General features: G+C 54.6%; 1 protein-coding gene across 1 annotated transcript; it reads right to left on the reverse strand.

Moving 5' to 3' along the window:
• Positions 1 to 3,277: 3,277 nt before the first annotated feature.
• Positions 3,278 to 3,706, reverse strand: LOC120037218 (rRNA 2'-O-methyltransferase fibrillarin-like). Its single transcript, XM_038983395.1, has one exon. The coding sequence runs from the start codon at positions 3,704 to 3,706 to the stop codon at positions 3,278 to 3,280; it is 429 nt and encodes a 142-aa protein (XP_038839323.1).
• Positions 3,707 to 14,901: the final 11,195 nt, after the last annotated feature.

Consider the following 14,901-nt stretch of genomic DNA (forward strand, 5'->3'; position numbering starts at 1 on the left):
ACACCGGCCCCCAGACCCCGGCCCCCACACACTGCTCCCAATCAAGCTTCCAGACTGGTGGGATTTAGAGGGGTGAAGGACATGTCCATCCCCCCTCACCTCCAAGCTGCACCCTCTCTCTCTCTGTCCCCACCCGTCCCTGCCTATCTGAACACTCGCCCCGGTTCTTTTCCATTGCCACCCCGTCCGTCCCCTCTCTGCCCCTGGTCGTCCCTGCCCTCGCCCCTTCACCATTACCACCGCCACCCCCCCACCCCGTCCGTCCCCTCTCTGTCCCTGGTCGTCCCTGCCCTCACCATTACCACCGCCACCCCCCCACCACACTCCGTCCCCTCTCTGTCCCTGGTCGTCCCTGCCCTCACCATTACCACCGCCACCCCCCCCCCACCACACTCCGTCCCCTCTCTGTCCCTGGTCGTCCCTGCCCTCGCCCCTTCACCATTACCACCGCCACCCCCCCACCACACTCCGTCCCCTCTCTGTCCCTGGTCATCCCTGCCCTCGCCCCTTCACCATTACCACCACCACCCCCCCACCACACTCCGTCCCCTCTCTGTCCCTGGTCGTCCCTGCCCTCACCATTACCACCGCCACCCCCCCACCACACTCCGTCCCCTCTCTGTCCCTGGTCGTCCCTGCCTTCACCATTACCACCGCCACCCCCCCACCACACTCCGTCCCCTCTCTGTCCCTGGTCGTCCCTGCCCTCACCATTACCACCGCCACCCCCCCACCACACTCCGTCCCCTCTCTGTCCCTGGTCGTCCCTGCCCTCACCATTACCACCGCCACCCCCCCACCACACTCCGTCCCCTCTCTGTCCCTGGTCGTCCCTGCCTTCACCATTACCACCGCCACCCCCCCACCACACTCCTTCCCCTCTCTGTCCCTGGTCGTCCCTGCCCTCACCATTACCACCGCCACCCCCCCACCACACTCCGTCCCCTCTCTGTCCCTGGTCGTCCCTCGCCCCTTCACCATTACCACCGCCACCCCCCCACCACACTCCGTCCCCTCTCTGTCCCTGGTCGTCCCTCGCCCCTTCACCATTACCACCGCCACCCCCCCACCACACTCCGTCCCCTCTCTGTCCCTGGTCGTCCCTCGCCCCTTCACCATTACCACCGCCACCCCCCCCACCACACTCCGTCCCCTCTCTGTCCCTGGTCGTCCCTCGCCCCTCGCCCCTTCACCATTACCACCGCCACCCCCCCACCACACTCCGTCCCCTCTCTGTCCCTGGTCGTCCCTGCCCTCGCCCCTTCACCATTACCACCGCCACCCCCCCCACCACACTCCGTCCCCTCTCTGTCCCTGGTCGTCCCTCGCCCCCTCACCATTACCACCGCCACCCCCCCACCACACTCCGTCCCCTCTCTGTCCCTGGTCGTCCCTCGCCCCTTCACCATTACCACCGCCACCCCCCCACCACACTCCGTCCCCTCTCTGTCCCTGGTCGTCCCTGCCCTCACCATTACCACCGCCACCCCCCCACCACACTCCGTCCCCTCTCTGTCCCTGGTCGTCCCTGCCCTCGCCCCTTCACCATTACCACCGCCACCCCCCCCACCACACTCCGTCCCCTCTCTGTCCCTGGTCGTCCCTCGCCCCCTCACCATTACCACCGCCACCCCCCCCACCACACTCCGTCCCCTCTCTGTCCCTGGTCGTCCCTCGCCCCTTCACCATTACCACCGCCACCCCCCCCACCACACTCCGTCCCCTCTCTGTCCCTGGTCGTCCCTCGCCCCTTCACCATTACCACCGCCACCCCCCCCACCACACTCCGTCCCCTCTCTGTCCCTGGTCGTCCCTCGCCCCTTCACCATTACCACCGCCACCCCCCCACCACACTCCGTCCCCTCTCTGTCCCTGGTCGTCCCTGCCCTCACCATTACCACCGCCACCCCCCCACCACACTCCGTCCCCTCTCTGTCCCTGGTCGTCCCTGCCCTCACCATTACCACCGCCACCCCCCCACCACACTCCGTCCCCTCTCTGTCCCTGGTCGTCCCTGCCTTCACCATTACCACCGCCACCCCCCCACCACACTCCTTCCCCTCTCTGTCCCTGGTCGTCCCTGCCCTCACCATTACCACCGCCACCCCCCCACCACACTCCGTCCCCTCTCTGTCCCTGGTCGTCCCTCGCCCCTTCACCATTACCACCGCCACCCCCCCACCACACTCCGTCCCCTCTCTGTCCCTGGTCGTCCCTCGCCCCTTCACCATTACCACCGCCACCCCCCCACCACACTCCGTCCCCTCTCTGTCCCTGGTCGTCCCTGCCCTCACCATTACCACCGCCACCCCCCCACCACACTCCGTCCCCTCTCTGTCCCTGGTCGTCCCTCGCCCCTTCACCATTACCACCGCCACCCCCCCCACCACACTCCGTCCCCTCTCTGTCCCTGGTCGTCCCTCGCCCCTCGCCCCTTCACCATTACCACCGCCACCCCCCCACCACACTCCGTCCCCTCTCTGTCCCTGGTCGTCCCTGCCCTCGCCCCTTCACCATTACCACCGCCACCCCCCCCACCACACTCCGTCCCCTCTCTGTCCCTGGTCGTCCCTCGCCCCCTCACCATTACCACCGCCACCCCCCCACCACACTCCGTCCCCTCTCTGTCCCTGGTCGTCCCTCGCCCCTTCACCATTACCACCGCCACCCCCCCACCACACTCCGTCCCCTCTCTGTCCCTGGTCGTCCCTGCCCTCACCATTACCACCGCCACCCCCCCACCACACTCCGTCCCCTCTCTGTCCCTGGTCGTCCCTGCCCTCGCCCCTTCACCATTACCACCGCCACCCCCCCCACCACACTCCGTCCCCTCTCTGTCCCTGGTCGTCCCTCGCCCCCTCACCATTACCACCGCCCCCCCCCCCACCACACTCCGTCCCCTCTCTGTCCCTGGTCGTCCCTCGCCCCTTCACCATTACCACCGCCACCCCCCCCACCACACTCCGTCCCCTCTCTGTCCCTGGTCGTCCCTCGCCCCTTCACCATTACCACCGCCACCCCCCCCACCACACTCCGTCCCCTCTCTGTCCCTGGTCGTCCCTCGCCCCTTCACCATTACCACCGCCACCCCCCCCCCCACCACACTCCGTCCCCTCTCTGTCCCTGGTCGTCCCTGCCCTCACCATTACCACCGCCACCCCCCCACCACACTCCATCCCCTCTCTGTCCCTGGTCGTCCCTCGCCCCTTCACCATTACCACCGCCACCCCCCCACCACACTCCGTCCCCTCTCTGTCCCTGGTCGTCCCTCGCCCCTTCACCACCGCCACCCCCCCCACCACACTCCGTCCCCTCTCTGTCCCTGGTCGTCCCTCGCCCCTTCACCATTACCACCGCCACCCCCCCCACCACACTCCGTCCCCTCTCTGTCCCTGGTCGTCCCTCGCCCCTTCACCATTACCACCGCCACCCCCCCCCACCACACTCCGTCCCCTCTCTGTCCCTGGTCGTCCCTCGCCCCTTCACCATTACCACCGCCACCCCCCCCACCACACTCCGTCCCCTCTCTGTCCCTGGTCGTCCCTCGCCCCCTCGCCCCCTCACCATTACCACCGCCACCCCCCCACCACACTCCGTCCCCTCTCTGTCCCTGGTCGTCCCTCGCCCCTTCACCATTACCACCGCCACCCCCCCCACCACACTCCGTCCCCTCTCTGTCCCTGGTCGTCCCTCGCCCCTTCACCATTACCACCGCCACCCCCCCACCACACTCCGTCCCAGCCAGTGAGAAGCACCCCTGTCTGTTATGATAGCTGCTGATGTCATTCCTCACATGGTTTGTCATTAGGGCTGTAATTGGTTGCTCTCTCACCCCGAGGGAGACTAATCCAGGTATCAGAGACGGACTGTTGGTTTGGGCATTATGGGACCACTGACTAATCTCCTCTGACCCTGTATATACATATATATATATATATATCCCCCGTCCACATCCTTCAACCCTTCGTCTAGAACCCCATCCACACACATACAGCCCATCCAGTCCCCTATCAGCCCGTCCAGTCCCCTATCAGCCCGTCCAGTCCCCTATCAGCCCGTCCAGTCCCCTATCAGCCTGTCCAGTCCCCTACCAGCCCGTCCAGTCCCCTATCAGCCCGTCCAGTCCCCTATCAGCCCGTCCAGTCCCCTATCAGCCCGTCCAGTCCCCTATCAGCCCGTCCAGTCCCCTATCAGCCCGTCCAGTCCCCTATCAGCCCGTCCCCTGGTCGGCCCAGCGATGTTTTGAAGTGATGGTGAGTTGAGTCGGAGGTCGAGCCAGCAGCTGCAACGTGGGGCGGTTAGCGAATGATGTGGGGGTGTTGGACTCTGTGTTAGTAGAGGAGGAAAGCCCTTGGTTGCCTGGAAACGCGTGAGCAACATTTTGTAAATATAGCCGCCTCGGTATTCGAGATCGTCCCATCTGATAGTCTGCTGCCTATCTGTTTAAATGGTATTCAGTCACTCTGTGTGGGCTGGATGGCAGAACGTACATGATATTAGACTGGTGGATAGATGCACCCGTTACTGAACCCTGTAGAGATCATTAGAGGGGGAACCTATGGACTCCCCTTCACCACCCCCTAATCCACCTCTCTCACTCCTCCCCTCACCCCTCTCTCATTCACCCCTTCACCACCCCCCTTACCCACCTCTCTCACTCCTCCCCTCACCCCCTCTCTCATTCACCCCTTACCCACCTCTCTCACTCCTCCCCTCACCCCTCTCTCATTCACCCCTTACCCACCTCTCTCACTCCTCCCCTCACCCCTCTCTCATTCACCCCTTCACCACCCCCTTACCTTCCTCTGTCATTCACCCCTCCATCAACTCTTCACCCCTCACCTAGTCGATGAAGGCAGACTGTTATTTATCCAGCATTTATAACAGCTGACTGTCTAAAATCAAATCAAATCAAATGTATTTATAAAGCCCTTCTTACATCAGCTGATATCACAAAGTGCTGTACAGAAACCCAGCCTAAAACCGCAAACAGCAAGCAATGCAGGGGTAGAAGCACAGTGGCTAGGAAAAACTCCCTAGAAAGGCCAAAATCTAGGAAGAAACCTAGAGAGGAACCAGGCTATGAGGGGTGGCCAGTCCTCTTCTGGCTGTGCCGGGTGGAGATTATAACAGAACATGGCCAAGATGTTCAAATGTTCATAAATGACCAGCATGGTCAAATAATAATAATCACAGTAGTTGTCGAGGGTGCAACAAGTCAGCACCTCAGGAGTAAATGTCAGTTGGCTTTTCATAGCCGATCATTAAGAGTATCTCTACCGCTCCTGCTGTCTCTAGAGAGTTGAAAACAGCAGGTCTGGGACAGGTAGCACGTCCGGTGAACAGGTCAGGGTTCTATAGCCGCAGGCAGAACAGTTCAAACTGCAGCAGCAGCACGGCCAGGTGGACTGGGGACAGCAAGGAGTCATCATGCCAGGTAGTCCTGAGGCATGGTCCTAGGGCTCAGGTCCGAGAGAGAGAAAGAAAGAGAGAAAGAGAGAGTTAGAGAGAGCATACTTAAATTCACACAGGACACCGGATAAGACAGGAGAAATACTCCAGATATAACAAACTGACCCTAGCCCCCCGACACATAAACTACTGCAGCATAAATACTGGAGGCTGAGACAGGAGGGGTCAGGAGACACTGTGGCCCCATCCGTAGATACCCCCGGACAGGGCCAAACAGCCAGGATATAACCCCACCCACATTGCCAAAGCACAGCCCCCACACCACTAGAGGGATATCTTCAACCACAAACTTACAATCCTGAGACAAGGCCGCATATGGCCCACAAAGATCTCCGCCATGGCACAACCCAAGGTGGGGCGCCAACCCCCCCCCTTGTCTAGATTCTGGCCTGTTATTTATCCAGTATTTATGAAAGCTGACTGTCTGGATTCTGGCCTGTTATTTATCTAGTATTTATGACAGCTGACTGTCTGGATTCTGGCCTGTTATTTATCTAGTATTTATGACAGCTGACTGTCTGGATTCTGGCCTGTTATTTATCCAGTATTTATGACAGCTGACTGTCTGGATTCTGGCCTGTTATTTATCTAGTATTTATGACAGCTGACTGTCTAGATTCTGGCCTGTTATTTATCCAGTATTTATGACAGCTGACTGTCTAGATTCTGGCCTGTTATTTATCCAGTATTTATGACAGCTGACTGTCTAGATTCTGGCCTGTTATTTATCTAGTATTTATGACAGCTGACTGTCTGGATTCTGGCCTGTTATTTATCCAGTATTTATGACAGCTGACTGTCTGGATTCTGGCCTGTTATTTATCCAGTATTTATGACAGCTGACTGTCTGGATTCTGGCCTGTTATTTATCTAGTATTTATGACAGCTGACTGTCTGGATTCTGGCCTGTTATTTATCTAGTATTTATGACAGCTGACTGTCTGGATTCTGGCCTGTTATTTATCTAGTATTTATGACAGCTGACTGTCTGGATTCTGGCCTGTTATTTATCTAGTATTTATGACAGCTGACTGTCTGGATTCTGGATTGAACCCTGTTGATAATAAGGAATAGAAGGTGTGCTGAATGTCCTCACACACACACGCACACACACACACACACACACACACACACACACACACACACACACACACACACACACACACACACACACACACACACACACACACACACACACACACACACACACACACACACACACCCTCCCCGTGTCAGTTCTAATTGCGATCCTCTCTGATATTGGCTTTGTCATTTATACGATCATTCTCATGAGCCCTGTGCCAGAAAGGGCCTTAGTTGAGGCTCTGCAGTTCATATGTTTTTCAGACAGACGTTTAGCGAGCTAGTTAGGACCTTAACGACAGAGGAGAGCTGTGTGGACGTTGGACCAGCCTTATTACCGGGGGTTGAATGCGGTCGGGGGAGTGTCATTCAGGGGTGGAAGACTGGGATCCTGGCTCTGTGTGTGTTGACTACCGTCGTCTCCAATTAGACCAAACATTTCGTCAATGTGCTGCAGATCAGGATCAAACCCAGCTCATAATAACTCTCTGAAATACACCGTCACACAGCAAACCCTTTACCACTTTAATGACAATTCAAGGTGACTTTAAAACAGACATCATCATCCTCACCTCTTCCTCACCTTTTGGCCCGGGCTGTTTTCCCAGAGTTCCTGGTGGTATGACTACAGTGTGTGTGTGTGTGTGTGTGTGTGTGTGTGTGTGTGTGTGTGTGTGTGTGTGTGTGTGTGTGTGTGTAGTATGTGTGTAGTGTGTGCGTGTAGTGTGTGTGTGCGTTGTGTGTGTAGTGTGTGAGTGTAGTGTGTGTGTGTGTAGTGTGTGTGTAGTGTGTGTGTAGTGTGTGTGTAGTGTGTGCGTGTGTGTAGTGTGTGTCTCCGTAGCCAGTAACCCTGTTGTGTCAAATCAAATTGTTGTCACCTGTGCCAAATACAACAGGTGACGGTAGACCTTACCGTGAAATACTTACCTACAAACCCTTAATTAACCAACAAAGCAGTTTTATAAAAATAGAGTTACTAAATAAACTAAAGTTAATTAAAAAAAATCTGTTTTGGATGCCGAGCAGTACCAGGCGGTGATGCAACCAGGCGGTGTTCAGCAGGGGGGGTTGAGAGTCCGCTCTGTCAGTCTAGACAGGATGATGGAGTCATTTGTTTTCACACATTCAGTTCATTCTGTCACCACACAGAGCAGGACAAGCCGGGGTCGTAGAGAGAGAGAGACGGGGGCCTGAACACCTGCTGCTGTTATTACTGTACAGCACCCAGACACCCCCAGACAGACAGCCCCCCACCCCTCAGACAGAGCCCTCCAGACAGCCCCCCACCCCTCAGACAGAGCCCTCCAGACAGCCCACCCCAGACAGACATGTCCCCTAGTCTCTGTCCCACACAGCCATGACTATAATGTCCCCTAGTCTCTGTCCCACACAGCCATGACTATAATGTCCCCTAGTCTCTATCTCACACAGCCATGACTATAATGTCCCCTAGTCTCTGTCCCACACAGCCATGACTATAATGTCCCCTAGACTCTGTCCCCACACAGCCATGACTATAATGTCCCCTAGTCTCTGTCCCACACAGCCATGACTATAATGTCCCCTAGTCTCTGTCCCACACAGCCATGACTATAATGTCCCCTAGTCTCTGTCCCACACAGCCATGACTATAATGTCCCCTAGTCTCTGTCCCACACTGCCATGACTATAATGTCCCCTAGTCTCTGTCCCACACAGCCATGACTATAATGTCCCCTAGTCTCTGTCCCACACAGCCATGACTATAATGTCCCCTAGACTCTGTCCCACACAGCCATGACTATAATGTCCCCTAGTCTCTGTCCCACACAGCCATGACTATAATGTCCCCTAGTCTCTGTCCCACACTGCCATGACTATAATGTCCCCTAGTCTCTGTCCCACACAGCCATGACTATGTCCCCTAGTCTCTGTCCCACACAGCCATGACTATAATGTCCCCTAGTCTCTGTCCCACACAGCCATGACTATAATGTCCCCTAGTCTCTGTCCCACACAGCCATGACTATAATGTCCCCTAGTCTCTGTCCCACACAGCCATGACTATAATGTCCCCTAGTCTCTGTCCCACACAGCCATGACTATAATGTCCCCTAGTCTCTGTCCCACACAGCCATGACTATAATGTCCCCTAGTCTCTGTCCCACACTGCCATGACTATAATGTCCCCTAGTCTCTGTCCCACACAGCCATGACTATAATGTCCCCTAGTCTCTGTCCCACACAGCCATGACTATAATGTCCCCTAGTCTCTGTCCCACACAGCCATGACTATAATGTCCCCTAGTCTCTGTCCCACACAGCCATGACTATAATGTCCCCTAGTCTCTGTCCCACACAGCCATGACTATAATGTCCCCTAGTCTCTGTCCCACACAGCCATGACTATAATGTCCCCTAGTCTCTGTCTCACACAGCCATGACTATAATGTCCCCTAGTCTCTGTCTCACACAGCCATGACTATAATGTCCCCTAGTCTCTGTCCCACACAGCCATGACTCTAATGTCCCCTAGTCTCTGTCCCACACAGCCATGACTATAATGTCCCCTAGTCTCTGTCCCACACAGCCATGACTATAATGTCCCCTAGTCTCTGTCCCACACAGCCATGACTATAATGTCCCCTAGTCTCTGTCCCACACAGCCATGACTATAATGTCCCCTAGTCTCTGTCCCACACTGCCATGACTATAATGTCCCCTAGTCTCTGTCCCACACAGCCATGACTATAATGTCCCCTAGTCTCTGTCCCACACAGCCATGACTATAATGTCCCCTAGACTCTGTCCCACACAGCCATGACTCTAATGTCCCCTAGTCTCTGACCCACACAGCCATGACTATAATGTCCCCTAGTCTCTGTCTCACACAGCCATGACTATAATGTCCCCTAGTCTCTGTCTCACACAGCCATGACTATAATGTCCCCTAGACTCTGTCCCACACAGCCATGACTATAATGTCCCCTAGTCTCTGTCCCACACAGCCATGACTATAATGTCCCCTAGACTCTGTCACACACAGCCATGACTATAATGTCCCCTAGTCTCTGTCCCACACAGCCATGACTATAATGTCCCCTAGTCTCTGTCCCACACAGCCATGACTATAATGTCCCCTAGTCTCTGTCCCACACAGCCATGACTATAATGTCCCCTAGTCTCTGTCCCACACAGCCATGACTATAATGTCCCCTAGTCTCTGTCCCACACTGCCATGACTATAATGTCCCCTAGTCTCTGTCCCACACAGCCATGACTATAATGTCCCCTAGTCTCTGTCCCACACAGCCATGACTATAATGTCCCCTAGTCTCTGTCCCACACAGCCATGACTATAATGTCCCCTAGTCTCTGTCCCACACAGCCATGACTATGTCCCCTAGTCTCTGTCCCACACAGCCATGACTATAATGTCCCCTAGTCTCTGTCCCACACAGCCATGACTATAATGTCCCCTAGTCTCTGTCCCACACAGCCATGACTATAATGTCCCCTAGTCTCTGTCCCACACTGCCATGACTATAATGTCCCCTAGTCTCTGTCCCACACTGCCATGACTATAATATCCCCTAGTCTCTGTCCCACACAGCCATGACTCTAATGTCCCCTAGTCTCTGTCCCACACAGCCATGACTATAATGTCCCCTAGTCTCTGTCCCACACAGCCATGACTCTAATGTCCCCTAGTCTCTGTCCCACACAGCCATGACTATAATGTCCCCTAGTCTCTGTCCCACACAGCCATGACTATAATGTCCCCTAGTCTCTGTCCCACACAGCCATGACTATAATGTCCCCTAGTCTCTGTCCCACACAGCCATGACTATAATGTCCCCTAGTCTCTGTCCCACACAGCCATGACTATAATGTCCCCTAGTCTCTGTCCCACACAGCCATGACTATAATGTCCCCTAGTCTCTGTCCCACACAGCCATGACTATAATGTCCCCTAGTCTCTGTCCCACACAGCCATGACTATAATGTCCCCTAGACTCTGTCCCACACAGCCATGACTATAATGTCCCCTAGTCTCTGTCCCACACAGCCATGACTCTAATGTCCCCTAGTCTCTGTCCCACACAGCCATGACTATAATGTCCCCTAGTCTCTGTCCCACACAGCCATGACTATAATGTCCCCTAGTCTCTGTCCCACACAGCCATGACTATAATGTCCCCTAGTCTCTGTCCCACACAGCCATGACTCTAATGTCCCCTAGTCTCTGTCCCACACAGCCATGACTATAATGTCCCCTAGTCTCTGTCCCACACAGTCATGACTATAATGCGTAACTGTTATGTTCCCCGGCAAGAAAACCAAATGATGTCGCTCAAACAGAAAGGGGAACTAACAAAAAGTCACTGACAACAAACAAAACATAACAGTTGGGGTTTTGGGAGTTGTCCACTGAAAGACACTCACGGGGGTGTCCACTGAGACACTCATGGGGTTGTCCACTGAAAGACACTCATGGGGGTGTCCACTGAAAGACACTCATGGGGGTTGTCCACTGAAAGACACTCATGGGGTTGTCCACTGAAAGACACTCATGGGGTTGTCCACTGAAAGACACTCATGGGGGGTGTCCACTGAAAGACACTCATGGGGGGTGTCCACTGAATGACACTCATGGGGTTGTCCACTGAAAGACACTCATGGGGGTTGTCCACTGAAAGACACTCATGGGGGTTGTCCACTGAAAGACACTCATGGGGTTGTCCACTGAAAGACACTCATGGGGGGTGTCCACTGAAAGACACTCATGGGGGTTGTCCACTGAAAGACACTCGTGGGGGGTGTCCACTGAAAGACACTCGTGGGGGGTGTCCACTGAAAGACACTCATGGGGGTTGTCCACTGAAAGACACTCATGGGGGGTGTCCACTGAAAGACACTCATGGGGGGTGTCCACTGAAAGACACTCATGGGGGGTGTCCACTGAAAGACACTCATGGGGGGTGTCCACTGAAAGACACTCATGGGGGGTGTCCACTGAAAGACACTCATGGGGGGTGTCCACTGAAAGACACTCATGGGGTTGTCCACTGAAAGACACTCATGGGGTTGTCCACTGAAAGACACTCATGGGGGTGTCCACTGAAAGACACTCATGGGGTTGTCCACTGAAAGACACTCATGGGGGGTGTCCACTGAAAGACACTCATGGGGGTTGTCCACTGAAAGACACTCATGGGGTTGTCCACTGAAAGACACTCATGGGGGGTGTCCACTGAAAGACACTCATGGGGGTTGTCCACTGAAAGACACTCATGGGGGGTGTCCACTGAAAGACACTCATGGGGGTGTCCACTGAAAGACACTCATGGGGGTGTCCACTGAAAGACACTCATGGGGGTGTCCACTGAAAGACACCCATGGGGGGTGTCCACTGAAAGACACTCATGGGGGTTGTCCACTGAAAGACACTCATGGGGGTGTCCACTGAAAGACACTCATGGGGGGTGTCCACTGAAAGACACTCATGGGGGTTGTCCACTGAAAGACACTCATGGGGGTGTCCACTGAAAGACACTCATGGGGGGTGTCCACTGAAAGACACTCATGGGGGTTGTCCACTGAAAGACACTCGTGGGGGGTGTCCACTGAAAGACACTCGTGGGGGGTGTCCACTGAAAGACACTCATGGGGGTTGTCCACTGAAAGACACTCATGGGGGGTGTCCACTGAAAGACACTCATGGGGTTGTCCACTGAAAGACACTCATGGGGGTTGTCCACTGAAAGACACTCATGGGGGTGTCCACTGAAAGACACTCATGGGGGTTGTCCACTGAGACACTCATGGGGGTTGTCCACTGAAAGACACTCATGGGGGTTGTCCACTGAAAGACACTCATGGGGGTGTCCACAGAGACACTCATGGGGTTGTCCACTGAAAGACACTCATGGGGGGTGTCCACTGAGACACTCATGGGGGTTGTCCACTGAGAGACACTCATGGGGGTGTCCACTGAAAGACACTCATGGGGGTTGTCCACTGAAAGACACTCATGGGGTTGTCCACTGAAAGACACTCATGGGGTTGTCCACTGAAAGACACTCATGGGGGTTGTCCACTGAAAGACACTCATGGGGTTGTCCACTGAAAGACACTCATGGGGGTTGTCCACTGAAAGACACTCATGGGGGTGTCCACTGAAAGACACTCATGGGGGTTGTCCACTGAAAGACACTCGTGGGGGTTGTCCACTGAAGACACTCATGGGGTTGTCCACTGAAAGACACTCATGGGGTTGTCCACTGAAAGACACTCACGGGGGTGTCCACTGAGACACTCATGGGGTTGTCCACTGAAAGACACTCGTGGGGGTTGTCCACTGAAAGACACTCATGGGGGTTGTCCACTGAAAGACACACATGGGGGTTGTCCACTGAAAGACACTCGTGGGGGTTGTCCACTGAAAGACACACTCATGGGGGTTGTCCACTGAAAGACACTCATGGGGGTGTCCACAGAGACACTCATGGGGGTTGTCCACTGAAAGACACTCATGGGGGTGTCCACTGAAAGACACTCATGGGGGTTGTCCACTGAAAGACACTCATGGGGGGTGTCCACTGAAAGACACTCATGGGGTTGTCCACTGAAAGACACTCATGGGGGTTGTCCACTGAAAGACACTCATGGGGGTTGTCTATTGAAAGACACTCATGGGGGGTGTCCACCTAAAAACACTCATGGGGGTGTCCACTGAAAGACACTCATGGGGGTTGTCCACTGAAAGACACTCATGGGGGTTGTCCACTGAAAGACACTCATGGGGGTTGTCCACTGAAAGACTCATGGGGGTTGTCCACTGAAAGACTCATGGGGGTGTCCACTGAAAGACACTCATGGGGGTTGTCCACTGAAAGACACTCATGGGGGTGTCCACTGAAAGACACTCATGTGGGTTGTCCACTGAGACACTCATGGGGTTGTCTACTGAAAGACACTCATGGGGGTTGTCCACTGAAAGACACTCGTGGGGGTTGTCCACTGAAAGACACTCGTGGGGGTTGTCCACTGAAAGACACTCATGGGGTTGTCCACTGAAAGACACTCATGGGGGTTGTCCACTGAAAGACACTCATGGGGGTTGTCCACTGAAAGACACTCATGGGGGTGTCCACAGAGACACTCATGGGGGTTGTCCACTGAAAGACACTCATGGGGGTGTCCACTGAAAGACACTCATGGGGGTTGTCCACTGAAAGACACTCATGGGGGGTGTCCACTGAAAGACACTCATGGGGTTGTCCACTGAAAGACACTCATGGGGGTTGTCCACTGAAAGACACTCATGGGGGTTGTCTATTGAAAGACACTCATGGGGGGTGTCCACCTAAAAACACTCATGGGGGTGTCCACTGAAAGACACTCATGGGGGTTGTCCACTGAAAGACACTCATGGGGGTTGTCCACTGAAAGACACTCATGGGGGTTGTCCACTGAAAGACTCATGGGGGTTGTCCACTGAAAGACTCATGGGGGTGTCCACTGAAAGACACTCATGGGGGGTGTCCACTGAAAGACACTATGGGGTTGTCCACTGAAAGACACTCATGGGGGTGTCCACTGAGACACTCATGGGGGTTGTCCACTGAAAGACACTCATGGGGGTGTCCACTGAAAGTTGACTAGCAACAACAACAGGAACCTAAAATCCAGGCTGTATCACAACCGGCCGTGATTGGGAGTCCCATAGGGCAGCGTACAATTGGCCGAGCGTCTTCCGGGTTTGGCCTGGGTAGGCCGTCATTGTAAATAACAATTTGTTCTTAACTGACTTGCCTAGTTAAATAAAGGTTAAATAAAATAAATAAATAAAAAAGACACCCACCATGAGAGACCACTAACAAATGTTTTTCTACAAATCAAAATAGGGAGTGCCAACTAAAGGTGTCAACCCTCCACATCTATCAAGACAACTAAAGGTGTCGACCCTCCACATCTATCAAGACAACTAAAGGTGTCGACCCTCCACATCTATCAAGACAACTAAAGGTGTCGACCCTCCACATCTATCAAGACAACTAAAGGTGTCGACCCTCCACATCTATCAAGACAACTAAAGGTGTCGACCCTCCACATCTATCAATACAACTAAAGGTGTTGACCCTCCACATCTATCAAGACAACTAAAGGTGTCGACCCTCCACATCTATCAAGACAACTAAAGGTGTCGACCCTCCACATCTATCAAGACAACTAAAGGTGTCGACCCTCCACATCTATCAAGACAACTAAAGGTGTTGACCCTCCACATCTATCAAGACAACTAAAGGTGTTGACCCTCCACATCTATCAAGACAACTAAAGGTGTCGACCCTCCACATCTAG

This window comes from Salvelinus namaycush, unplaced genomic scaffold (assembly GCF_016432855.1).
Source record: "Salvelinus namaycush isolate Seneca unplaced genomic scaffold, SaNama_1.0 Scaffold1637, whole genome shotgun sequence".
Classification (NCBI taxonomy): domain Eukaryota; kingdom Metazoa; phylum Chordata; class Actinopteri; order Salmoniformes; family Salmonidae; genus Salvelinus; species Salvelinus namaycush.

Bases quoted from the DNA above. Each gene is read 5' to 3' on its own strand.
- LOC120037218 (XM_038983395.1), bottom strand. From the start codon at position 3,706: ATGGTGAAGGGGCGAGGGACGACCAGGGACAGAGAGGGGACGGAGTGT.